General features: G+C 45.1%; 1 protein-coding gene across 1 annotated transcript; it reads right to left on the bottom strand.

The window, feature by feature from the left end:
* Positions 1 to 9,723: 9,723 nt before the first annotated feature.
* ppp5c (protein phosphatase 5, catalytic subunit) lies at positions 9,724 to 16,907 on the bottom strand. The gene is made up of 13 exons (XM_028961938.1): positions 16,798 to 16,907; positions 14,893 to 15,134; positions 14,049 to 14,196; positions 13,781 to 13,902; positions 13,548 to 13,613; positions 13,361 to 13,459; positions 13,100 to 13,205; positions 12,871 to 13,013; positions 12,672 to 12,759; positions 12,418 to 12,458; positions 12,108 to 12,286; positions 10,963 to 11,044; positions 9,724 to 10,811 (listed from the first exon to the last, which is right to left on the bottom strand). The coding sequence occupies exons 1-13, from the start codon at positions 16,862 to 16,864 to the stop codon at positions 10,749 to 10,751; spliced, it is 1,446 nt and encodes a 481-aa protein (XP_028817771.1). The 5' UTR covers positions 16,865 to 16,907; the 3' UTR covers positions 9,724 to 10,748.
* Positions 16,908 to 25,412: the final 8,505 nt, after the last annotated feature.

Raw genomic sequence — 25,412 nt, 5'->3', positions numbered from 1 at the left:
CTTTGATCAGCTTAAGTGGACAGCTACCTCTGGTAAGAGAAACCACACACACAAAATGATTTTTCTATTAGTGAAGCAAGCTGACATCCTAGATCTGAATGAATGATATATTTTTATTAAATACTTTGTTCTTTACATATTTGAATGTATTTGAATGTACAGAGTATCAATGTGCAAATTACTGCTGTAATAGAAAAGTAATGAGTAAAGATATATTTTGAACATATGAAGTAGAGTATCTTTATCAGTCCGGAGTGGAAATTCATAGCAATAACACAATAATCATAATAATAAAATATGAGCAGTCAGTATCCATTACATGAACTTGCAAACGAGCACAGCGCTATACAGAGCCAGTGAATTTACAATCCTGAACACTCCCAAAATGGCACATGCTGCTCCATGGAGCCTCTCAGCGCACCCAACGCCACTGTAATGATCAGTAATGACAGTAGTGGCAACTCACTTCGACAGTGGTTTCAACTTGTATATGTACTACAGGTGGGAAGAAAAAAAATCGATAATAATATCGCAATATTTTACTTGGGGATTTTGTATCAATACAGGGAACACCAAATCAATAATCTCTTATTTTTTTAATCCACCGGATGGACTTGCAGGTGGTGGACATTTTCTTTCTTTAAGACCAGCGTGCATGATGGTAAACTTAAAAAAAAACAGGAGTCCACGTTTAAATAAGGGCTAATTACACAAGACAAGCCGGTTAGACTGTGAGGAGTTCCATCCTGTCACGATCCGGTCCGAAAAGGGGTTACTCCGGTCCAGAGTTTCATTGTTGTCATGTGAAATGTTCCCTAATCGTTCTCACCTGTGTTAATTGTATAAAGCTGCCCTGTTCGTTTCTGTTCGCTGTCAGGTCTTTAACGTTGGTGAACACGGAAGATAATTTCAACGTCTCGGATGTCTCCCCTGTCCTGTGATTCACCAGTAAACCCCTGTTTCGTGATGTCAGGTGAAAGCGTCCTTCATTCCTTGTCACTCTTTGTCCTCCTCTCCGTGCACCCGCCGCGTCATGCCCGCATGGACGTGACACATCCGTGCCATAGGGGCCTTTGGAAGAGCCGAGTGTTAGAATCCACAACCCGGAAGTGAGAGGATGCTTACTGTTGAGCGCACACTACAGGGAAGGCAGTGCTTGAGTTGAGGGGGGGAAATAAAACCAGTCAAAATCATGCCCCTTTTAAAACAAACACACCAACGTTGCATCACTTGTGCTATTTTATCAATGCATGCATAGGTCTATTGAGTAAGATACAGTGAGCAAGAGGGCATGCACAAGTAACTTTTAAACATTTACCTCAATAAGTGGCACAGCAGTTGACGGCTGGGCCTGCCCGTGGCATAGGCAGTATAGGCCAATGCTAAGGGGCCATCCATCCAGGTGGCGCCACAAAGGAAGAAAAAAAAAAGTATTTCTTAAAATCTTAATGTATCTTAATATAAAAAACACATGAATTTACCTGCATAACAAAGCCTATTAAGTAGTAGTAATAAAAATAATGATATGTAACTTTCCTATGAGGCTCTGAGTGAAGTACCATGCCCACACTCTACTTCCCGGGCGCATGTCATGGCTTCCCACTGGTGATGGTTAAAAGCAGAGGACACATCTCATGGCGTCACCGTGCTGCAGTTTTTCACAGTGATAACCATTTAGCTCATATTTGGATGTAAACTCAATTGGACTAAATCATCATTAAAGCATTTAAACAGATCACCTATACCACTGCCTTCTAATATTCCAATAGTACGGGAATTTTGTTTCCTTTAGTATTAATATGAAAGTGAAAGTGAAGTAATTGTCATTGTGATGGACAGCACACGGTGCACACCTCGAAATGTGTCCTTGGTGAGCGGTGGGCAGCCATGACAGGCGCCTGGGGAGCAGTGTGTGGGGACGGGGCTTTGCTCAGTGGCACCTCAGTGGCACCTTGGCGGCTTCGGATTACGTGTCCCTTTCCTTACCCACAAGGCCTCCACTGCCCCAAAGATTGCTCACATATCTTCATGGAATTTTCAAGTAATATATATGACAGAATTGAGAAGGTTCTAGATTTGTCATGTTCTGGAGATTTCTTGGCTCGACCAAGACTGGAGGATGACAGGGTCATTTATAAGGTCCTGCAAAATGAGACACACAAGGTTTGCAAATAAAAGAGCGGATGAAAACCATCAACACATTACTCAGGACAAGATAATGGTGCCACCTAGTGGGCCCTATGGCCATGTACACCTACAGCTAGAACTCGCTCTGCCAAACTGTGAGATCTACTTTTGGTAATTTGTCCTCTCTATACGTGGTTTAACACTAATCACTCAACTTCCTGGAGACTAATTGAGGAGAATCTTGCACAACTGCACAGACTTGGAAGACCTGCCGTATTTAAAATGTCACTTAAACAAGCTAAATCACATCTGGGTCCTATAATTTCAAATTTGATCAGAACCTGCCATAATGTAATGAAATGTAGATCTGAAATGGCATAAGCACTCACTGATAATTAATATTTTTTCTGTCTTGATTGGTACTCTACCTTGTTCTTTTGCTGGCTGTGGGCATTGGTTGGGGTGGATGAAGTTCCCTTTTTCATTCCGGTTTCTGTACTGTATCGTCAATTGTTGTCGTTGTCTCCTTTTCGCCTTCTCCCTTTCAGGGCTGCCACAGCAGATCAGCCAGTCTGGTTTGGCAAGAGCTTTATGCCGGAAACGTTTTTAACCGGGCCTGGGACTGGCACCATGAAATGCCCCTTCAGTGGGTGGGTTACTTCAGTTGTAAAAAGTTCCCTGGGTGCTGGGCAATAAGGTCACACAGCCCAGTGCCAAGCTTGTGGCATCATATTCAAAAATTGCAATTGCTGCTAGAAGTGCAGCGACAAAGTCTTGAGCAAAGGCTGTGAATACTTACATATACACGTGATTTCTCAGTTTTATAATTTGTAATAAATTTGCCAAAACCTCAAGCAAACTTATTTCACATTGTTATGTGTAGAATTCTGAATTTTGGAATAAGGATGTAACATAACAAAATGTGTAAAAAGTGATGCTCTGTGAACACTTTACATACATGTACTGTACATAATGCATATAATTGGTAAAATGAATGTAAAATGATATTCTAAAAGCCCAGAGAGGGGCAGGGAGGGAGGACGTCTAAGAACAGGACTGGGAACCCCTTGTCCAGGGTCACTGCTGGTTGTCTCCTGTTGTGAATGAGGGTCCAGTTCCATGAGACACCCGTGACTTTATAATCATTCTGATGTTGAGCATCTGCAGCATCTGCTTTTATGTGACAATTATTCTGCCAGCTATGGGCCGCTGTGTAACCATTATTCCTCATTAATCAATATCAATCAGTGTTTCACTAGATTTTATTCAGTGGAATTGTTCACCTTTCACATCCTTAGCCCTTTGATTCGATGAATTGAAACGCTGCTACATCTAACTGGCAACCTTCTACTACGGGTCTGTTTCCTTACTAGGCCACCACTGCCCCATAATTACTGTGCATGGGGTGAACGGGAGCAGAGGGGCTCATCAATAAAACATTTTGGGTGGTAGTAGCCTAGTGGGTAACACACTCGCCTATGAACCAGAAGACCCGGGTTCGAATCCCCCTTACTACCATTGTGTCCCTGAGCAAGACACTTAACCCTAAGTTGCTTCAGGGGGACTGTCCCTGTAACTACTGGTTGTAAGTCGCTCTGGATAAGGGCGTCTGATAAATGCTGTAAATGTAAATGTAAATGTACATTTTAAGATATAAATCCAAACACCATACAGGGGAATGTGTAAGTAACCCAGACACCACCCCAATAACTACAGCAGTCTCTGGTAATGAATTATCATAATGAGTTCAACATGTCACACATAAATCTCCAGTGACAGTGACGACACAAATCTGTGATCCCATCATGGCGTTCAGGCAGCAAAAAAAAAAAAAAAAAACGAATTAAGTATATCCCAAAACCCTTATTGTGTTATTGTGTCACACAATATGTTCATACCCCACTGTCTGGGAACCGTGATTTTCAAATCATACTGTGTGTCTGGGCTTCGCCTGGGCCACCGAAGGACACTGAGCTGGACATGAATCACTGAGCGTGATTGGTCTCGTCTCTCAACGTGCAATGGAACGCCATCGGCTCCAGGGGGTGACCATCCCACCAGTACATCGCAGCATTTTCCAGACACACACACACAAAGACAAACAATACAGATAGCTGTAGAACGCGGCCCCATTGTTGGGGTGATAGTGTTTCTCTTCCACACAGACTGGTTCATGCATGATTCAGACCGACTGGGACATCAGAGAGGAGTCCAGTTGCATTCCGCACCTACTGAGCTGTTTAAAACAAAGCTCCTCTTGGATTTACATGTCAACACCAGTTGCAAATATCAGGACCATGAGAGCAAAACATCTAAAACATCTCATGACTCGTGCAGGAATGTCCATTGGATGCTGTCAGTACGAATTTAACGCTGTCGTTGCTTGTGCATTTTGACTTCATTTTGCTTCCAACTACAATCACGAGACATAACACACACACACGTTATATAAAAATGCTCACAAAGTCTCAAGTCGGAATCACCATGTAAGTTCAGTGCTGGCTACTCATAGGTCAACGTCATTCCTGTCATCCGTAGTGACATTTCAGGGGCACGTTGGCACCAGTCTAGCCCTTTTAATGCACTGGAGGTATGGATCATACAAACCAGCCTGTCCAGTATCCTGTACCGGCTACTTTTACAGTAATGTTAACAGGTTTTCGTTTTTTTCTTCTTGTTCACATGGGTGACCAAGCTTTACATTTACATTACATTTACATTACATTTACGGCATTTATGAGACGCCCTTATCCAGAGCGACTTACAATCAGTAGTTACAGGGACAGTCTCCCTGGAGCAACTTAGGGTTAAGTGTCTTGCTCAGGGACACAATGATAGTAAGTGGGATTCGAACCCGGGTCTTCTGGTTCATAGGCGAGTGTTTTACCCTCTAGGCTACTGCCACCTTTAAGTGTGTGTAACATACCAGCAGCGATGATGATATTAATTGCATACATTAAAGGTCGATGTCCTGTTCATGGATTAAGCCACGTATAATTTGAACCCAAGTATAATAAAAATATAATATACTGACTTAACCGAATGTACTTTTAATGTATTCATTTAAAGTATTGTGTAAAATACGAACAGACGAAGGCTTCTATGTGAATAGTATAGTACTTTTTTAAAAGGGTTAATATAGTCCGTACTTTCTGCACGTTGCCAGCAGCTCCTTTTGAAACTCGAGATTTATTGCTGCTTTACGTTGACCGACGTGTTAAATATTTAATGCGCAGCGGCGGCTGCTCGATATGAACGATGCTTGTCGGCAATGAAACACGTTTTAATTTAATTTTGCTCTCGTTGTCGTTCATTCTAAAAAAAAACAAAAAAAAACAAAACAAGCAACGACGACGTGGACTGTTATTCGGACGTTGATTTGACGTTCTGTGGAGGTTCGCCCGGCCGTAAGGCAACACCGGCCGCCGTGGATGAATAAAACATCGATCACCCGAAACCCCTCAGCTGTATAAGTGGCGAAAGGCGACATAATCTCCCCAGGACAAGGTCCCGCGCCGAGATTTTCGCGAGACAACAACACAGCGGAGCACCGCGGCGGCCGGACGCGACGTGCGCGTTGTTTCGAACCCACGATGCCCGGCGGCGCCGGCGCGACCGAAGCGGAGGACCCGGGGAAGGCGTCGGGCCCGGGAGCGCAGGAGGTGCCGGAGGAGAGCGCGGCGCACGGCGGCTTGAGGCGCAACGCTTCTGCGCCCTCGCTGGACGCCAACTTTAAAGGTCACTTTTCTTGTTTTGCGAACAATACCAACCGATCGGTATTATTGACGTTGGCGCTTTACGGTGTTCTTTTACACGAAGTTTCACGCGAAGGAGCGATGTTAATTAAAGTAAAAAGAGAGAGTGAAACATTTTTATTCCCTTTCTTGCGTGTTTCGACGCTCGCGCGCTTGTTGACCGACGGGACCGTTCTGCGCATGCGCGCGCTTGTGCGCCAGAACAACGTGGCGTTCGTGTTGTACGGTGATGAAATATTTGACTGTCCTCGAACCGCAGTTCTAACCGCACCTCGGACCGTGTGTGTGTGTGTGTGTGTGTGTGTGTGTGTGTGTGTGTGTGTGTGTGTGTGTGTGTGCATGTGCACGATCTCGCCATGTTGGCATGTCCTGTACTTGGGTATGTTGGCGAGTCTTAATCCTCCGTAGGTCTGTGCCGTCGCATTGATAAAATGTTAATCGTTTGGTCACATATAGATTTTTTTTATTTATTTACAGGACGCCCTCATCCACAGCGCCTCACAATCAGTAGTTACAGGGACAGTCCCTCCCTGGAGACACTCAGGGTTAAGTGTCTTGCTCAGGGACACAGTGGTAGTAGGTGGGGTTTGAACCCGGGTCTTCTGGTTCATAGGCGAGTGTGTTACTGTGTGTATTGATTAGGAGGATGACAACTTTGAGGCTGTGAATAATAATGTCTCAGCAAATGTCAGCATTGCACACGCCTAACGGGAAATGAGGCAGAATGGCTCTTTATTTAATAGAACTGCTGGATGCTTTATTTGCGTGTTTTTTATGTTCTATTAACTTTGCAGAGAACATAATCATGACTGTACGAAGATATTCAGTCGCCTCGAACATGCTCAAGGTTGACCGCAAGGGTGACAGTGCACACAAGACACGGAAGCCCGAGGAGAAGTCCAGGGAGATCCAGAGCAAATGGGGCAAAGCGCACGAAGCCCTGTACGGGCGCTCAGCGACGCCGTCGGGCGGCCCCACGCGAGATGAGCACAGCAGCGCCGGCGGCAGGGAGAAGCTGACCAACAGGCGCTCTCTGCAAGACTATGTCCATAAAAACAGGTCAGATGTTCTCATAACGCAGCCAGTCAACATCCAGAAACACGGAGGCAGCCTGTGCAGTCTGTGCATGAACTGGGTTTGTTTATATCGTGTCTTGTTTCAAGGAGGTGCTGATTGATATAAAAAATTTAAGTAAGGTCACTGCACCCTATTGGTGTTGTGTATGTACAGTACAGGCCAAACGTTTGGACACACCTTCTCATTCAATGTGTTTTCTTTATTTTCATGACCATTTACGTTGGTAGATTCTCACTGAGGGCATCAAAACTATGAATGAACACGTGTGGAGTTATGTACTTAACAAAAAAAGGTGAAATAACTGAAAACATGTTTAATATTCTAGTTTCTTTGCTCTGATTAATGCTTTGCACACTCTTGGCATTCTCTCGATGAGCTTTAAGAGGTGGTCACCTGAAATGGTTCTCCAACAGTCTTGAAGGAGTTCCCAGAGGTGTTTAGCACTTGTTGGTCCAGCTCACCCCAAACCATCTGGATTGGGTTCAGGTCCGGTGACTGTGGAGGTCAGGTCTCCACTTTTTGTTAAGTACATAACTCCACATGTGTTCATTCATAGTTTTGATGCCTTCAGTGAGAATCTACCAATGGAAATGGTCCTAAAACTAAAGAAAACACATTGAAGGAGAAAGTGTGTCCAAACGTTTGGCCTGTACTGTACATAAATAGGGTCTTCTGTAATCACAATGACCATGTACTTGGGCACCCATGTCACTGTCATTTCTTGGAATTCTGAAACTAAAACATGGGTCTAGAACTGAAGAAAATGTTCATTGTACTAACAGGGCCAAGGTCAAAACCGTGACGTTCCTTCTCCCTGTGGATGACATTTATACCAGCCGACCAGTGCTGGCCAACACGAATCTGATCAGAACCGACTCGTCGGGCGAATGAAGTCCGGACACGCCAGATGAAGGAGGAAAGGGGTAGGAACGTGGACGAACGGAGGATCAGACTGATGGAGAGCTGACCCGACCCCACCAAAAAAAACATTGTCCATCTAGTTATAGTGAGTCTGCTGCAGCCCCAATGCTTTTCAGGTCAACTTCAGCGTGGACCCGTGTTATTCCAGCGCCTGACCTCGGTGCAGAGACTCAAGTTACAGATTCGGTTTCCGGCGTCCGTATCCGGGTGAAGGAACACAACGCGGTGCACCAACCCCGAACCACGAGGCGACATTTGGGCCTCCAGCGCGGATCGGGTGTCCCGTGGACTAACCCTTGTGTCAAATCATGACGAGTCCCCGAGGACCACGCGGGTGGCAGCGCAAATGCACTCTGGTTTCAGTGTCAGGTGATGCGCCATTGTCAGCTCCAAATCAGGGTTGTTAACCTACCTTTGTTCTTCAGAATGGTGACTTGGAGACACACTACGCATAAATTATGGATAGATTTGGACAGATCAAAACCACTCTTGTAATATTGAAAATAAATGTTGATACGCAAACATTTAACCATTTAAGATGATTTGTTGTGTAACATTATGCAGTCTTTAGTGTTAATGGCCCGTATCCTGACAGATATTGGATATTAGTGTAATGTTGTATGCTTAAATGCTGAGTTTCTAGACCTGAAAAGCACTGTTTTGGGGTTTTCATTTCAGTAGAACAGCATATCGGTATTAATTTAAATGTTAAATAATTTCATGTAATGTAAATCCTGTAAATTCTTTCAATTAAAAGAATCTGGATCCTTTTCAATTGATAGTTGAGACATTTTATTGCTTTTTGAACATTAAACCCTTTATAAAATGGATATATAATGGATGTAATTTGGATTAAAAATAAATAGATATTAAAGCAGAAAAAAAGAAAACTGCCATGTTTTATATTCAAATACCAGAGTATTTTTTTCGATTTTACAGTTTAAATGCATCTGTGATCAGTCAGTATACCATCTCACGCATCAGCCTGGGATGGGGAGGGATAATACTATATCATCTCCTATGCATGCCAAGGGCTACATGCAGAGGGCACCTTTCATTGTGTGCACCGTGTGCTGTGCTTTACGGTGAATCACATTCACTCAACTTTTATGTCCATGTCCATGAGAGTAAAGGTTGCATGAGGCAATAGCTGCACAAGTTGTCCAGCGTTTCCCGGATTCAAGATCTTTATGTGACTACGTGAATGCAGTTCCTGGATGACATTGATACGGTTGGCCGTCCTCCAGGATCCCCAGCCCTTAATCCAGTTGAGAAACTCTGATGGAAGTCTGGAAGGAGATCCCCCATCCGTCTCATCAATAAACGTTGCTCTAGGCACATTATTAGTTGCTGTGGTGAAATTCGCAGCCAGATTTAGTGTAACATTGAATCCAGTCACTCTGTGGGCTTTTTTGATTTCCATTAATCAGTTTTCACATAGAATATTTTGTTCCAGTGTGTGATTCAAGTCTTCAATTTAAATCAGCATACAATCACATCATCAGCAAATTGTAATTTTAACAAATGTTTCATATGAACTCATCCTTCTTCTGTATTCTTTTTAACAGTAATTCAGTAATTTTTGTTTCAAGTTGAGCTTGGGTAGTGTTTTCATTGGAAAAAAATTATACCGATACAATTTATAATTCTCTCATCCGGTCTCTTTCTCAAACATTTACATACACACATTTTTTCCACATTAAAAGCAAACGTTTAAATTTCTTTTACAATTATGCTTAATTTTATTTAGGTAATGTTAACAATCTATGAGATATGTACCGCCTTACAACATTTATAAAGGTTAAAAAAAAAAAAAAAAAAAAGCAATGAAACACAATTAAAAATCACTGAACTAGATTTTTTTATTCAATAAATTCCCACCCACCCAAACATGTACACATGATTTTCTTTTTAATGTTACAGTATATATACATACATGTTTGTGTATTTAACATGATCTAAAACAGGGGCATGGGGAATGGCTGCTGTGCGTGTTTCAGAGGAAGAAATAGGACGTCTGCTTCTGAATTCTGTCTTCAGATCCACATACAGGCGAGAACACTACTAGACGAAACGTATGGCAGCACTACTGCATTTTGGAGAAGAACGTCGAGTAGGTGATAAATGCGTGTGTGTGTGTGTGTGTGTGTGTGTGTGTGTGTGTGTGGGAGGAGATTCACAAATGGATAAGAAACATGAGTTATGGTAATACTGACCTTCCCACAACAGGCGCTTCAGAAAAACAACAGTGCAAAAAATTTGATACAAAACAAGGGCAATTACAGGGTTTCGTAAAACTGCAGTAAAAATGAACAGACCTCATCAGTAGCTAATTAAAAGTGTGCACTGAACTGAGGCCTCCATTCAAAACACTGGAGCATACTTTTTTTTTTTTTTTTTTTTTAATTCTGATTAAGACACAGAATCCTGGTAGTTATATTCCCAAAGCAGAATTCCCTGGAGATATGCTGAACTGGGGGGACTTCAAGTGCTTTATAACAAAAAGATTGGGCTTCTTGATATTACTGTTAATCTTTGGTACAATTCAACTCCAGAATGCTTTTCACAAACCAGTATATAAAAACCTAGACACTCCAATTGAATCCTATTACTTTACGTTCCTTACTCTGGACCGAGACATAAAATAAATTTGAATTTTCATAATTTGCTAATAAATCAATATGGAATCGGGTCAAATTGTGTACACTGCACACACCGCACACCCATACGTGTGAGAAAGAAACCAGGAATGCATTTGAGACTATTTGAGTGGTTTGGTTGGACTGATGTAGCCTAGAGTGATCACGGAGGAACATGTCCCCAGCTGCTGACAAGACACACAGAGACAGACAGACAGACAAATGGCTTCTACATCATCCCCAGCTGCAACAGAGAGTTGGCATATGCCATGGGCTTGACATTCGGATGAGGCTGTGGGATTAAAAAAAAAAAAAAAAAAAAGACGTGACTGAGAATTCGGCAAACATTTCTGAAATTCCCTAAGATATTGTAACATAGGACGGTGAATTAATCTGCGGGAGAAAAAACACAAAACAACGAGGTGTCCAAGTGAAGTACTGACCACAGCAGTGAACTGGTGAAACTCTGGTTTGAGGTCTGATCCCCTGAGGTGGATGTAGGCTCCTTTGTTACCCATCTGGTCACTAGAGGGCAGCATAAACACACAAATTAACAGGGAATTCAAAAACTCACTCCCACCCAAACCTGGACTGGCTCCAAAACCTCTGCTGCGAGGTCCTCTTTCTTACAGCAGAGATATTGCTCTCATACATCTGCATATAACACAGATCATTTCACAACTGTATTAACATATATAAAAACCACACAAACATGTTGTATAAAGGTTTTGAACTTCAGAAGCTTTTCAGCCAGTTAATTAAGAAAATTAAAATGTGTAAATAAAAGTATTCTCTGTACACATCTATAGGTAGCACAGCTCATTTGTTGCAACCAAAATCCTTAACTTAATTTCAATTAACTTAATCTTACACGTCTAGCTTTAACAGATCATAAATCAAGCTGAAGTGCAAAAAAGGTGAGGGTGTTCACATAGTAATCCACAGAGGCTACCAAAATACCATTTGCCCCCCCACTTAAAACAAGACACGATATTTCATGATCAGCAGAAAAACGCTTTATGGGAGTTACTATTTTATGGCCTATGTGAACCGGCTACGTTTGAAATTCCTTTTTATGAGACTGCTAGAGAAAGAACCCCCCCGGCTGCAAGCTCTGCAAATGCAAATTTCGTTTTTTTTTAATCGTTTGGGGTAAAATATACACACACAGGAGACTTCAAGCGCTGTAACGGGAGTAGTCCCATTGTTGGGCTATATCTCGTTATTGTTCTGCCATGATCATGTTTTGCGTGTGTCAGTGCAGGTTGCGGTTCATTGTCAAACCGGTTCATCGCTGCAACCCTAGTAGTCTGAATGCTTAATGATCTGGTGACAAGTCAGGAAGCTGTACATGAATTTAGTCTGAAAAGTTGTGTAATCTGAATTTACACTTTCTACTTTTCTGGTCACCGTATTATAGGTGGCATCATGACTTACTAATAAACTGCATGAAATAAATTCATTTAAAACACACATACCCTAGACCTAAAAATCGGTGGATCTGTACAGCTGAAAAGGAAGAACGTATTAAACGAATAATAAAGTAGCACCCTGAAACAGACAGAGACGGTAGGTGGAGCTGACGTACCAGTAGTTGGGTGCTGAGAACACGGTGATGCACTTCCCTGAGTGAGTGACCTCGTAGCCCTCGGCTTTGACCTCATGGCTGCGCACGATGTACTGCAGCTTGTTCTGCTTCAAGAAGTGCTCCGTGACGTCCGGTCCAAACTGGCAGCTCACGCCTCGCTTACTGATCGACCGGCCGTTCTGAACGGAGGAGAGAAAGCCGTGAGGCCACACTCCCATCGCTCTATACATACTTGCTCTAACTCAACGAGGTAATAAAGACTAATGATGTTAAATCTGGGTCACTGTTCTGGTAAAGAAAAGATGAGTACCTGAGGCTGGGGGTCTGACCACAGAAGGTCACACATTGGACCTAGAACACATACGAGAGACATGAGAAGCAACGTGGGCACCAGATGTACTTCTGAGACATCAGGTTGTGGACAGAAACTGGCTCAGCCATACAAACACACTCCTCACTGGCACTGTGCTTTATGCCACAACAGAAAACACAAACCTAGAGACAAGACAAGTTCCACTGGCAGCAAAAGATGGTTCTACGGTGTACCAAGAACCCAGCCCATACCAGAATCAGGTGGTTGTCGATTCCTGTCAATCTTTCGGAGGTCATCTAAGGTCACCCCATCCTCGCTGAAGAGCCCTCCATGCATCACCTGAGTGACAGAAGACCATTCTATTGGATTTACTATGGTATACACCTTCATCCTTCAGGCGTGTGGGTGGGTGGGTATGCATTCTCGCGTGTAAACCAGGCATCTCCTCACCAGCACTTTACTGTTGATGCACTGTGCCAGGGGCAGCCACTGGAAGACCTCACTGAACAGCTGGAACATCTGGGCCGTGTACTTGGCCTTCACCTCGCCCTCGAAGCCATACATTTGGTTCATGTTGTCGGTCTCATGGTTACCTGGTTGGCGGAGCAGGTCAACACCCATTTCTATGAAGAACACCTGAAGGGTCACCGCACCTTGGTGTGTGTCAGGCAGCACTCACCTCTCAGCAGATGGAAGTGGTCTGGAAAAAGCAGCTTGAAGCCAAAAAGTGTGAGGATGACTTCCACAGAGAATGAGCCGCGATCCACAAAATCGCCATTAAATAACTGCGGACTCATGTCAAGGGATACTTCTTACCACAGAATTTAAACGTTTTACCCAAAGATACATGATATGACAGGCCTGTGGCATCAGGCAGCTCCTTTTCACCTCTGATCCCATAGAATGACCCCGAAATGCAAAGATGCGAAGAAAAGGATACATAAGGATTGGTCTCCGATGGCAACCCATTCAGCTCAAAGATATTTAGGAGGTCGTAGTACTGCCCGTGTGTATCACCACATATAGTTATTTTCTCTGTCTGCGGCAGAAGACGCGAGAGATCCGCCATTATTAACATTACACTGCATTTCGCTTTATTAAAAAGGTAGATGTCGAGAATGGCTTACCTCTTTTAGGCAAATTTCAACAAGACTAGGGAGTTTAGACAAGATGTCTTTCACTTGGATCAGTATCTGGGGAAAAAAATAATAATAATAACCGATCTTCAACAAAGAACCGACCTTCTACAGCCAAAATAGCCTGGAGAGGCTTCAATATTTCAGAATGTTGAAAAGGCTGAAGCATTCAATCATGGGTTAAACTTACCAACCATCTTAAATAAATATGATTCCAGTCATACCTGGTAGGCACACTTCCTATGCAATTTCTTTTGATCCTTAAACCACTGCATCAAGTCTTTCATGAATTTTACTGTGACTTTCCCGTCTTCCAGTTTAGGGCCTGTGTACTCGTCCTCGATAGCTGGTTTAGGGGAGAGAAATCACATGCAGTATCAGACATCACAGGCCGCAAAGCCTGAAGAGTAGGTATGCGAGGGGATTGCCATCTTCCCAGCATGCACAGTCACTGCAATGTCATAATAACACCAACTTAAGACCAGAACTTACTCATATTTTCTATGTCTAAGGAGTCCACCACCGATCTCTTGAGCTCGTCGCTGGCAATTGCTCGCTCAAAGGCCTTCTGCTTCACAATCTTATTACATTCCTGGTACTTCATCTTGGCATCCTTGTCATTTGGTCGTACCCTCACCACCTGTGGGGTTTTAAGGGTCATCATGCAGAGCCCAGTCATTTAAACAAGCAATGAGCATGTACAATGCAACCCCATATATTTACCCAGCAGGTATCAGAACCCAGATCCTTTAACGTAATTAACAGATGTCGTGGAGAAAGAGGAGATACAAAGCTGCCAATGTTGTGATTAGTCGGACCCTGAAAATAACCTGGTGCAGATGACCAGCAGGACACTGTGGAGACACTAACATCAAAAATAATGAGCCGCCCTTTCACTTTCATCCCCGCTGAGTCCCTCAGCACGATCCTGTCCTTCAAGCTGCCGCTTGAGCGTGTGCGTGCGGCTGTTTATTCTGGGCCGCTACGGGAGAAAGTGACGCGGACAATGGAGACTAAATTGGCAGCGGAATGCTTAGCACTCGACACCCACAGAGTGGATCCCAGTGGCATTAGCACCAGCCACTGCTGCCCGCTCTCCGCTCCACCAGTGACGCTCAATACATACCTCACATTTACGGCATTTACCAGACGCCCTTATCCAGAGCGACTGACAGTCAGTAGTTACAGGGACAGTCCCCCCCTGGAGACACTTAGGGTTAAGTGTCTTGCTCAGGGACACAATGGTAGTAAGTGGGGTTTGAACCTGGGTGTGTTACCCACTAGGCCACTACCTCCCTACCTGATGCTGAAAAGGAGAAGAACAATGCACGCTCACCGTCTCGTAGTCCTTGAGCGCGGCTTTGAACTTGCCCAGGGCCATGTTGGACGTTGCTCGCCGGTAATAACCTTTGATGTAGTTCTTGTCGATTTCCAGGGCACGTGTGGCGTCCGCCAGTGCGTAGCCATAGCATTCGGTGCGCAGGTACGCCAGGCTGCGGTTGCTGTAGTAGATGGCATTGCTCGAGTTGAGCTCCAGCGCCTCTGTGTAATACTTGATCGCGTTCTCATAATCCTTTTCTGCAATGCAGACACACACACACACACACAGAATGGTTCAAGAAATTGTGCGCCCATTTGCATCTTTTAGTCACAACTGCACAAACATATATATATATATATATTTTTATATATAGTATTCAAAAGTTTAGGCTAATTTGAAAATTTTTTTTTTTTTTTTATTCTGAAAGGAAACATCACAGACTCCAGTGAAGTGCAAATGACTCTGTGTGGCTGGAAATATCTGTTATTGATGGAATATGTGCAAACATGTAGGGAGGAACTTCATCAGCAACAATCGTTGACCCAAGGCTGTCACTTTAAAAGCTCCACTGATTGTTTAAAAGCCTGTTTCAATCATTTTGGGAGCGCTGAAAAAAAAAAAAAGGAATCCACACTAGTATCTAGTTGCATTAGATGTGGGTTCAATTACACAAGGTTCTTACACATTTTTGCAAAAATGTGCATTTCGTTCTGAACATTCTGACGTTTCTTCTATTTTAAAAAGAATAAAAATTAACAGAAAATTGTTAAACTACATTTCCAACAAGCCCAAAAAGCTTAATTTCCTCCGAGTTTGTGTAAGCCCAGGTTCCAAGTTAGAGTAAAGTGAGCCCCGTCAGGTTCCATCATAGACCATCAGCTGGAATTTGGCAAAGATACTACACTCCTGCACTAGTTTCTTACAGGAACCGTGTTCTTCATGTTATACATTCAAGTGTGTCAAATTCTACAACTTTTCCAGGTAACCTCAAACATTTCTAAAAAATAATTCTAAAAGACCCTAAACTAAATGGGCAGTGGTGGCATTGTGGTTAAGGTTGCCGGTTCGAATCCCGACCCGCCAAGGTGCCACTGAGCAAAGCACCGTCCCCACACTGCTCCCCGGGGCCAAGGGTGATGGTTAAAAGCAGGGGACACGAGTCGTTGTGTCACCGTGTGCTGTGCATCATAAATGACAAATCACTTCACTTCCACTTCTCTTTTTTTCACTTTTGAGAACGTAGTGTATCTGAAAAATTAAAACCTGCTCCGGGTTTAAACAGGTGTTTTGACGCGAGGTCCCACGTGACACCCCGGAACCGCAGGACCATCATCATCATCATCACCTTCACAGATTAAACTGTACAGATAATCCCCGGCGGCCGCGGGAAGGCCGAGCCCGGCCGGCAGCTGCTGGACTTCGGCGTCTCATTCAGCGCGACATCAATAATAGACGAAACGTTCGCGTGTTTGGAGGCGAAACCCTGCAGCGTGCGGACAGCTGCGCACAAGCTAGTACTAAAAAAAGAGAGAATTCCGTCACAAATACAAGTACAGGAGGCTAATAAAGATGCACGAAGTAACGATTCCCGTGTTAGGCCACGAACAGGCTCAGTCGCCACGAGGCAGGACGTCTGTCGCCGGGACGCCGCCGTGACCGAGCACGCACGGAACGTCCTCTCACGCCTCGATCGCCGGCTTCTCGGAGACCCGGCGGCCAGCTTCGTGGCTCGGCCGGATGGTGGGGTGTCGGGACAGCGGGGTGCGCGAAACACGCGCTCTCTCCACTGCGGCTTCAGCACCCGGTCCGTTCGTGCCCGAACACTTCCGGGCCGGGCAGCTGAAGTCGCCCTCGCCTGCTTTAACCGCGCGGTGGGCTACGACCCCACTCGACGACGCGACTCGTGTACGCCGATGTCACCTTTGAAGTGAGTATTGGCCTTCTCCTTGAGTTTCTCGGCATTGGCAATCCGTTCCTCTTCCGCCATCTTGGCGCTGCCGTATTCCACCTGCTGCGCGCAGTCGCAAAACCAGCCGTCGCAAAAAAAAAAAAAAAGAAAAACGCGTCGTCGCTTTCTGGGGAGGCGCGAATCGAAATCATATGGCTGCTGTACGGCGAATTCATGCGATTGGTGGTATAAAACTCCGACAATTTGTCGTTTAATCGGGATGGTAGTAACATAGTGGGTAAGACACTCGCCTATGAACCAGATGACCCAGGTTCAAACCCCACTTACTACCATTGTGTCCCTGAGCAAGACACTTAACCCTAAATTGCTCCAGGGGGGGACTGTCCCTGTAACTACTGATTATAAGTCGCGTCTGATATATGCTGTAAATGTAAATCCTACTCACTAAAGGCCGCAGATGCACTACACGGGCTGACATTAGTTATGAAGGATTTGTAAAGCCACAGACACAAATGCGACTTAACGCTCGACTTAAAACTATGAGCCAAAGCGTGACATTAACAAGCCTGTTGGACGTTTCATTTATTACCGATGAAGCGTTTGTTTCGTAAAATCAACTGCTGGGGGCGCTCCAGTTCCACCTCACACTGTCCAGTCTGGAGCCCAGGCCAAGAAGACGCTGTAGAAGTAGGCTAGTAAAATACAATGTGCCTTCTGGTCCGCCACTTATATCATTATCAGTTATATGCAACGATTTGCATTTTTTTATGCAAGGTAGAAAATAAAGAAGAAGAAAAGTAAAGCTCCCATCCGCCACCCCACACGACTTTTTCTCGCAATCTCATCCAAACACCCAGTTGATTGCTCAGGCCCAGCTTCCTTCCTGCCCGCCTGGCGCGTGTTTCCTGTTGGCGTGCTCGGCGCGCGGACTCGTGAGACCAACGCGGACCCAGGTGTCTCCATAACCCCTCACCAAGCACGCCATCTGACACACACGTTTCAACACAAAGCGTAAAGAATCCTTTCGCGAGACCCGGCCGTCGTGGGGGGTGCATAAAAGGGGTGTTCGGAAGGATCTGTTCCAGTGAAATACGGCCTGCCGCTAAGAACCCGTGGACTTGTCCTGCTAAAGGAATGCGTTTGTAGTTTCTTCCATTTGACCAAGTCCTCTGACACGTCTCTTACTCCTTTAATATTCGTGCCATAACCATGTTTACGCCCGACGCGCCTGACAGCATGAGGAAGCGGCCGGTTTCAGACAGAGGACATTTCTCCCCCCTGTCTGGACCCCTGACTCACGGGAGACGTCCCACCGCTGCTGGGGGTGAGTCACTACCAGCTCCTGGTAGCGCCACAGGAAGTGATGCGTGTGATGTGGGAACTTTCACTCGCTTGTCCCTTGCGACATCTGAACATTAATCAATTACTCTGGGGAGCCATCGGCGTCGGGAGGTCAATGCAGGTAACCTCATGGTGGGAAAAGGCCCAGGGGAGGGAGAGTCGACGTGACCCGAGGTCTACGAGACAGTGGGGGGGGGGGGGTGGAAGAGCGGGACGAAGCACATACTGGATTTTTTTTTTTTTTTTGTCCCTCCTGGGTGTTAAAGGCCTGAATCCGGGACTCGGGGGGTCCTGAGAAAGTTTAAACAAACCCACGGAGAGGATTATAGATATAAGCAACCGGAGAACTGGATGGACGAAGGTCAAGGGAAAGTGAGTGGCATTCCACATCCGTGAGCCAGCGAGTGATTATAATGACTCTTCGCAGAGGGCAGTTCCCCCGTCCCCCCTGTGCGTGCGTGTGTGAGAATGAAAGCGTATGTGCACAACAGTGTGGGGGGTGTGCTGTCAGGGGGGGTCCGCAGTGGATCACCCTCCCTCCAAACTTTTCCTTTCTGGACCCTCTGCACCCCGCTGGACCCCACGAGCAACACGCACCGAGTAGCGTCCGAGGCGGCCTGGCTTTTTCCAAAACACGCTGACTGTGTCCCTTTAATAAGGCGCTGGCTGCAGGGCCTCTGCTGGAGGTCCAGCAGGGGAAGCGGGACATTTATTACAACCACATGCTTTCGGAGAGAGGAAGGGGACGGGGGACGGGGGGTTGGAATGGCACTTCAAAGGAATGTAAAGATAAGTCACCGTTTAAGTAAACACACCTCAGTCTGCCCAAGGCCACGCCCTCCTAATGCTTTCGTGCCCCACATTTTTCTCACATGGATTTTTTTTCTGCATTATTTGCGTGAGCGTGTGTGTGTGTGTGTGTGTGTGCGTGTGTGTTTGCGCCCTCGTACAGTGATCGCTCGTATGACTCATATGCATGAATGGCCATGTCTGTGCGTGCGCCATTGGGGCGGCTCTCCCGAAAAAAAGGAAAAATCCTATATGTTGCCAGAGCGGAATGTCATGCAGATCAGAGCCCCGTGGGTGTAAGCGGGCCACTTTTTCACCAGGGTTCACCGGGGTTGTTTGTGGGCTCCGGGGAAGCGGTTGGGTGGGGTGGAAATTTCATGTAGTGGAAAAAAGAAACTGAACGCATACCTGGTGCGAAAACATTACTCCTACCTTTCCACATTATACCCCCTCCCATGACACAACGTGACGTCCCTCTCCTCCTCCGCCAAGGCAGCGCGAGCGTTTATATTGCGCAGGCCTTCTGTTTACATTTCTCGTAGGTCTGTTTGAAACCGAGCACGAGCTATTTACCGCCGGTGGCAGTCCTGAAATCCCCCAGAACACACAGAGTCTCCACACAGAGGTCCCAGTGATGGTGGCTCGTGCCACTCGAGATGACTGTGGTGTCATTTGTTCTCCTCCAGGCGACAAATTCTATTAATTCACTTTTAAAATGTTTCATGTAATAAAAAGTGTTAAGATAAAGCTCTCCCAGTTCTCCATTTTCTGGTACTTCCGCACTGTCCTCTAAAGCCGGGCACTTGGCATTGTGGGAAATGGCATTGTGAGTATTGCGTGTCTGCTGTGTATAGTATGGCGTGATATGGAACAAATCAGCAGTGGACTGAAGAGGGACTTGTTTAATAAGGTTTAATAACACAGGAAAAGTGCAGTTTCAGGAGTATTGGTACTCTGTGCAATGGAAACTTGCCTCGAGGTAAAGCTGGAGTAAAGCTGGAGTAAAGCTGGAGTAAAGCTGGAGTAAAGCTCCACCAGCAGGTGTCTTCACATATGACTCACAGGGTGAGGGTGATATGGTGCAGTGCTCAGCTTTTTCTGGATTTTACGTTCCCACGCGAGGCATTATAGAACCCACTAGGCCGAGTAAATGTCATTAGGCCTTTACACCGAGAGTCCCTGATGATCAGTTTGATGGTATTTATTCACTTGAGGCACCTAAAAAAACAGGCTCTACTGGTGATGTGCTATAATTAAAAATCTGATTGAGGGTCTCCTTAAGTTCTAGTCATCTGGAGATAAGTTGTAGGTTTGAAACTCACGCCAACCGTCCTCTCTATGCATGTGTACTGCATTTTATTTACATTTACAGCATTTATGTGACGCCTTTATCCAGAGCGACTTACAATGAGTAGTTACAGGGACAGTCCCCCTGGAGCAACTTAGGGTTAAGTGTCTTGCTCAGGGACACAATGGTAGTACTGGCTGTGCTACATGATTTTCCAGGAAGTTCCTGGTACTGGACGGAGTAATTATAGCAGTTAGGTGCCTTTTGAGAATGGGCTGACCCTACAAACCCCACAGCCTCATTTGAACAGACTAAAGTTGTGTAATTGGCATAAATAAAGGCAAAGATTTTCCAAGCATTTTTGTAAGCAGAATGCACATTTATTTCCTAGCATTCGTTCAGACTGGGCACCATGGAGGTTATCATCCCATCATCCTATCATCCTTGTGGCTGTTGTTCGTGTGACACATCTTGTGTTCCCCTTCTAGCTTGAACCTCTTTCATTCTGAACCGGTAACTAGTCCCCCTTCACTTCTCTCATTCTCTCACTCTCTCTTTTTTTTTTGTTCATGAACTCTCCACTCAGTCCTCCCCTGTCTGCCCGCTCTGTTCTTTTGAACAGATGACTGTTTGATGTGTGTTGGGCAGAAGAACAAGGAATCGGACACACACCCCAAACAGGAAATGAGAAATTCAAGGAAATAGACCCAAGTCTGAGTGTCTGAGTGCATGTGCAAAATATGAGGATGTACACAGGGACAAGACATTAGTTTTACAGAAAAAGGGTCATGGCATAACGTCATAAAAAATAAACCCAGTGAGTGACCTCCCTGAACGCTGACATCAGCCACTGACTTGGGGCTATTACCGCCGAGTGACCACATCCACGGAGCAGGGCCCACCCATTCGCCGCGCACCTTCTGTCAGACGGAGTGTCACGCCGTCTCCAAATATATCCCCATCTGCCCCGAGCTGCGGCCGCGCTGGAGGCCCTCGGCCCCCCAAGCATGACCTCTCGGCCTTTCATTCCGTGCCACTGGGCAGTTCCCGTTCCCTGTGCCCGCTCCGACGTCCGCGCCGGGCCCGGCGCTCCAGATACGCGTCACCCTGACGGCGGCGGCCGGCGGTTTCTGTCACGTTGCCTGTAAACAAATGGCGGTTACCAGCGAGGCAGGAAGGCGCATCTGTCAGCCATTTCATCTGCGTGTGTGGCTGTTGTTTTTATGCTACTTTGCAGTGGCCCTGGCACGTGTGGTGGCTAATTTGTTTTTACACAGTGAGCCTTTTTTTCCCTCATGCGTTTATGAGCGGTGGTGGTGGTGGTGGTGGTGCTTAGCTCCTCACATGGTCTACCTAGGCCACAGCAAAGGCCCACATCATAAGTGAATCAGGGTGTGTGTGTAGGGTGACGTTTTAATGACCGCGTTTGCTGGAAAGGTACAGTACAGGTCAAAAGTTTGGACACACCTTCTCATTTTTCTCTTTTCTTTATATCATGACCATTTACATTGGTAGATTTTCACTGAATGTATCAAAACTATGAATGAACACACGTGGAGTTATGTACTTAACAAAAAGTGGAGACCTGGTCTCCACAGTCACCGGACCTGAACCCAATCCAGATGGTTTGAGGTGAGCTGGACCGCAGAGTGAAGGCAAAGGAGACAACAAGTGCTAAACACCTCTGGGAACTCCTTCAAGACTGTTGGAGAACCATTTCAGGTGACGACCTCTTGAAGCTCATCGAGAGAATGCCAAGAGTGTGCAAAGCAGTAATCAGAGCAAAGAAACTAGAATATAAAACATGTTTTTAGTTATTTCACCTTTTTTTGTTAAGTACATAACTCCACATGTGTTCATTCATAGTTTTGATGCCTTCAGTGAGAATCTACCAACGTAAATGGTCAAAGACAACACGTTGAATGAGAAGGTGTGTCCAAACTTTTGGCCTGTACTGTATATGTGGTTCACTGAGGCGTTGCACACTGAAGAAGAGCCCCGGTGTAAACCATCATGTTATTCTGGGACCTGAAGGGACAGCAACAAGCAGACAGAAAGTCAGGAGGTCACAGTGCAGACAGGGTGATCACAATGACCTTATTTAGTAAAGTTAAGTGATTGTCACATGTGATACACAGCAGCACAGCACACGATGCACACAGTGAAATTTGTCCTCTGCATTTAACCCATCACCCTGAGTGAGCAGTGGGCAGCCATGACAGGCGCCCGGGGAGCAGTGTGTGGGGACGGTGCTTTGCTCAGTGGCACCTCAGTGGCACCTTGGCAGATCTGGATTCGAACCGGCAACCTTCTGATTGCGGAGCCGCTTCTTTAACCGCTAGGCCACCACTGCCCCACTGCAGCACTGAACGCCTCCGATTTTCATTCTTCAAATATGCAGCAAATAAAAAAATACACAGAGATTATAGAAACAGTAATGCTTGGTGGAAATTATACAGACACAAATATACACCGACCTGCTCCATTCTGCAAATAAACAGTTTCTCATGCAGACAGCCAGGCAGGATGTTGTGTTGGAATTTAGTTTCCTCATCCTGAACCTCACGGCTCTTCCCGTTCAGAAAGCAGTAATCCAGCCATAGGTTACTGGCCTACATTTAGATCAGTTTCCTGAGGCAGTGTGACATCACTTCCTGTCCATCCGGTGGCCAGGGGAGAGAGCGACTTTCCGTAAATCTAGCTTGAATCGTGCTCTCAGGTACCCCTGCACAAATATTAGCATTAGCAGATGACATGTAGAAGTGTCTGGATAATTGATGAAGCGTTTGTTCTGCATTAGCGGCCCTTTGGCTGGAGAATGGCCAGCCAAGTCAAAAACCTGCCATGTTTCTGCTTAATGTCTTCCACTTCAACCTGAACCTTCTCTTAGTTTTGCCATGTGCATCTGGGCTATGAACGGATGCTTGATCCCAATATTAAAAATAGAAGAAAAAAAAAAAAGTTTGTCAAGCAGCTGTCATGTATTGCAGGCTATTACTTCTTCTTTTAATAGCTCTTAATATTATAACAACCTCTCCAAGAGGCCAATCCTGTATTCCTGCTGTCCAAGTTCGCTAATGTGTCTAATAACTCTAGCTTGCCTGTGAAATACAAATGAAATAGAAAGGGCTATTTTTCCTTAACATTTCCAATATATTTCCAATATATTTTTTACACAACAAAGTGTGTAGAATATGTATGGCTACAGATACATAACAGGGAAAAAAGAAAGTAGTCTGTAAAATATGTTGTTTTTAGTAGAAACTAATCACATTCAAATGTTTTTCTGGTAAAAATAACAGAAAAAAACATCCAAAAATGTTACAATAATGCTAAATAGCTCAACAACTGTATGTGCATCTTTAAATAATGTAATAATAATAAAACAAACACAACAGTCAACAGGATGAAAAATGAAGGCCCAGTTCAGAACAGGATTTGTCATCTTGTTCTCATTCTCAGACCTTTCCTCATGAGATTTGGTTGAGCTGATCATTTTATCAGCTTGTATCTTAATATAACATATATATATATATTTTTTTTTTTTTCACAGTTTTGTAGCTTTAGCTTTAGATTTGTAGCTTTAGATTTTTATAACATCCATTTTGGCTAAACGTCCAAACTGATTGTATCCAGAAGGACTGTTGTAAAACTCACCAAGATGGTTCCATGCTGAAACTATGAAGGTTGTTAAAGGCCACAAAACGTAACTGGATTAAACTGCAGACGTCTAAACCAATTTGCCCGGAAAGATTGTTGGGATGCCAGGGAATGAGGTTATTGTTATGCTGTGCTGGATGGACGGATCAGCCTGTTCTGATGCCATTCCAGAGTGGTGAATTCTGGGTAACAAAGGGACTCCAGGGCTAAACTGTGCTGTTGGAGCTAAAAAAGAACTCTGAGATCTGGGTTCATTTAAGATCTTGCCTTTTAACGGGTGTGGACGTATTTGGAGTTTTGGGGCATAAATGGGATGCTTAGCAGTGTTTCATAAACACATAACTTCACCCGCCTGTGTCTTCATTACAGGAAGTCGGCTTCCAGATGACTCAGCCTTAAGTGACCTCTCCATCCCTTTCTTCCTTCCTTCTCACTCCCTCCCTCCGTTCCATGCCACTTTTAATTAGAGCCGCCACTTACTTGTTTTTTCTCCTTCTCAACAGTCTTGTCTCTGTCACTCTCTCCCTCTCACTGTTTTAAAACACACGCACCTCTCATTTGGTGATTACTCATACTTTTCTCCTCCATCCAGCCCTCCCCCAAACTCTCTCTCTCTCTCTCTCGTTCTCGTTCTCGCCTATAATTCTGTAACTCCAGATGACAGCTCTCCCCCAAGCCTGCTCTGTGTATGAAACAGCTGCGACACAGATGTGCAACCAGGGCATCTCATACCTGCTCAGGTGTGTGCGCAACATTTCCGTATCCATGGAAACCCCAGAGTTCCAATAGCAGCACGTCGTAAACAGAAGGACTGGGAACGAGCTGGAATGCGCTTCTCCCTGGGGAATTCTGGGTGTGCTGATGCTTGATGTGGAGAGGGGATAGAAAAGGGAGAGAAAGAGAGACTGGCTGGTAAGGGACCATTCCGACCTCAGATCCCTCCTATGTTAGCAATGGGAGCCGTGAGCCATTGTAGTAAACCAGCTTCTGCACGTCCACTCTATTGACATTTTTTTTTGGATGTTGGCACAGACAATGAGACCCATGAACAGATATAACGTCCTGACATCAGACTGACCCAAAAGTTATTTAGCACAGGTTGGCTTAGATGAAAAATATCAATCAAACCTGCCAGTCACTGCCCCTTTTTGTAGCAGTGGAATCCTGTCATTTGAACACTCCCATGCCCTGATTTGATTAAACATTTTCCTGTTAGATCCCTGCTGGGGACACATCACAACCACTCAGTTCAACTGAAGTTGCTGCTGCCAGAGCCCATCCCAGGATACTGGGCATAGGGCGGGGCCCAAACAGGGCACGCACACACACACACACACACACACACACACTCATACCTACACTGAATTCAGAGTTGCCAACTCTCCATTGTGTGTGTGATGGGAAAGCCGAGAACTGGGTGAAAACTCGCCCAACACCGGGAAAGCATGTAAACTCTACACACAAAATGATTCGATCTCACAACATTGGAGGTGTGAGGCCATGATGCTAACCGCTGCATGACTACAAAATATGTTGGACAATAAAATA

Source organism: Denticeps clupeoides, chromosome 19, assembly GCF_900700375.1.
Source record: "Denticeps clupeoides chromosome 19, fDenClu1.1, whole genome shotgun sequence".
NCBI classification, from domain to species: domain Eukaryota; kingdom Metazoa; phylum Chordata; class Actinopteri; order Clupeiformes; family Denticipitidae; genus Denticeps; species Denticeps clupeoides.
The sequence above is the reverse complement of the archived record's forward strand: the minus strand, read 5'-3'. Positions and strand labels throughout refer to the sequence as shown.

Excerpts from the sequence above, each read along its gene's own strand:
- ppp5c (XM_028961938.1), bottom strand. The coding sequence starts at position 16,864 with ATGGCGGAAGAGGAACGGATTGCCAATGCCGAGAAACTCAAGGAGAAG. Across the intron at positions 14,197-14,892 it reads CGCTCAAGGACTACGAGACG|GTGGTGAGGGTACGACCAAA; the intron begins GTGAGCGTGCAT and ends AAAACCCCACAG. Across the intron at positions 11,045-12,107 it reads TTCTCAGCACCCAACTACTG|TGACCAGATGGGTAACAAAG; the intron begins GTACGTCAGCTC and ends GCTGCCCTCTAG.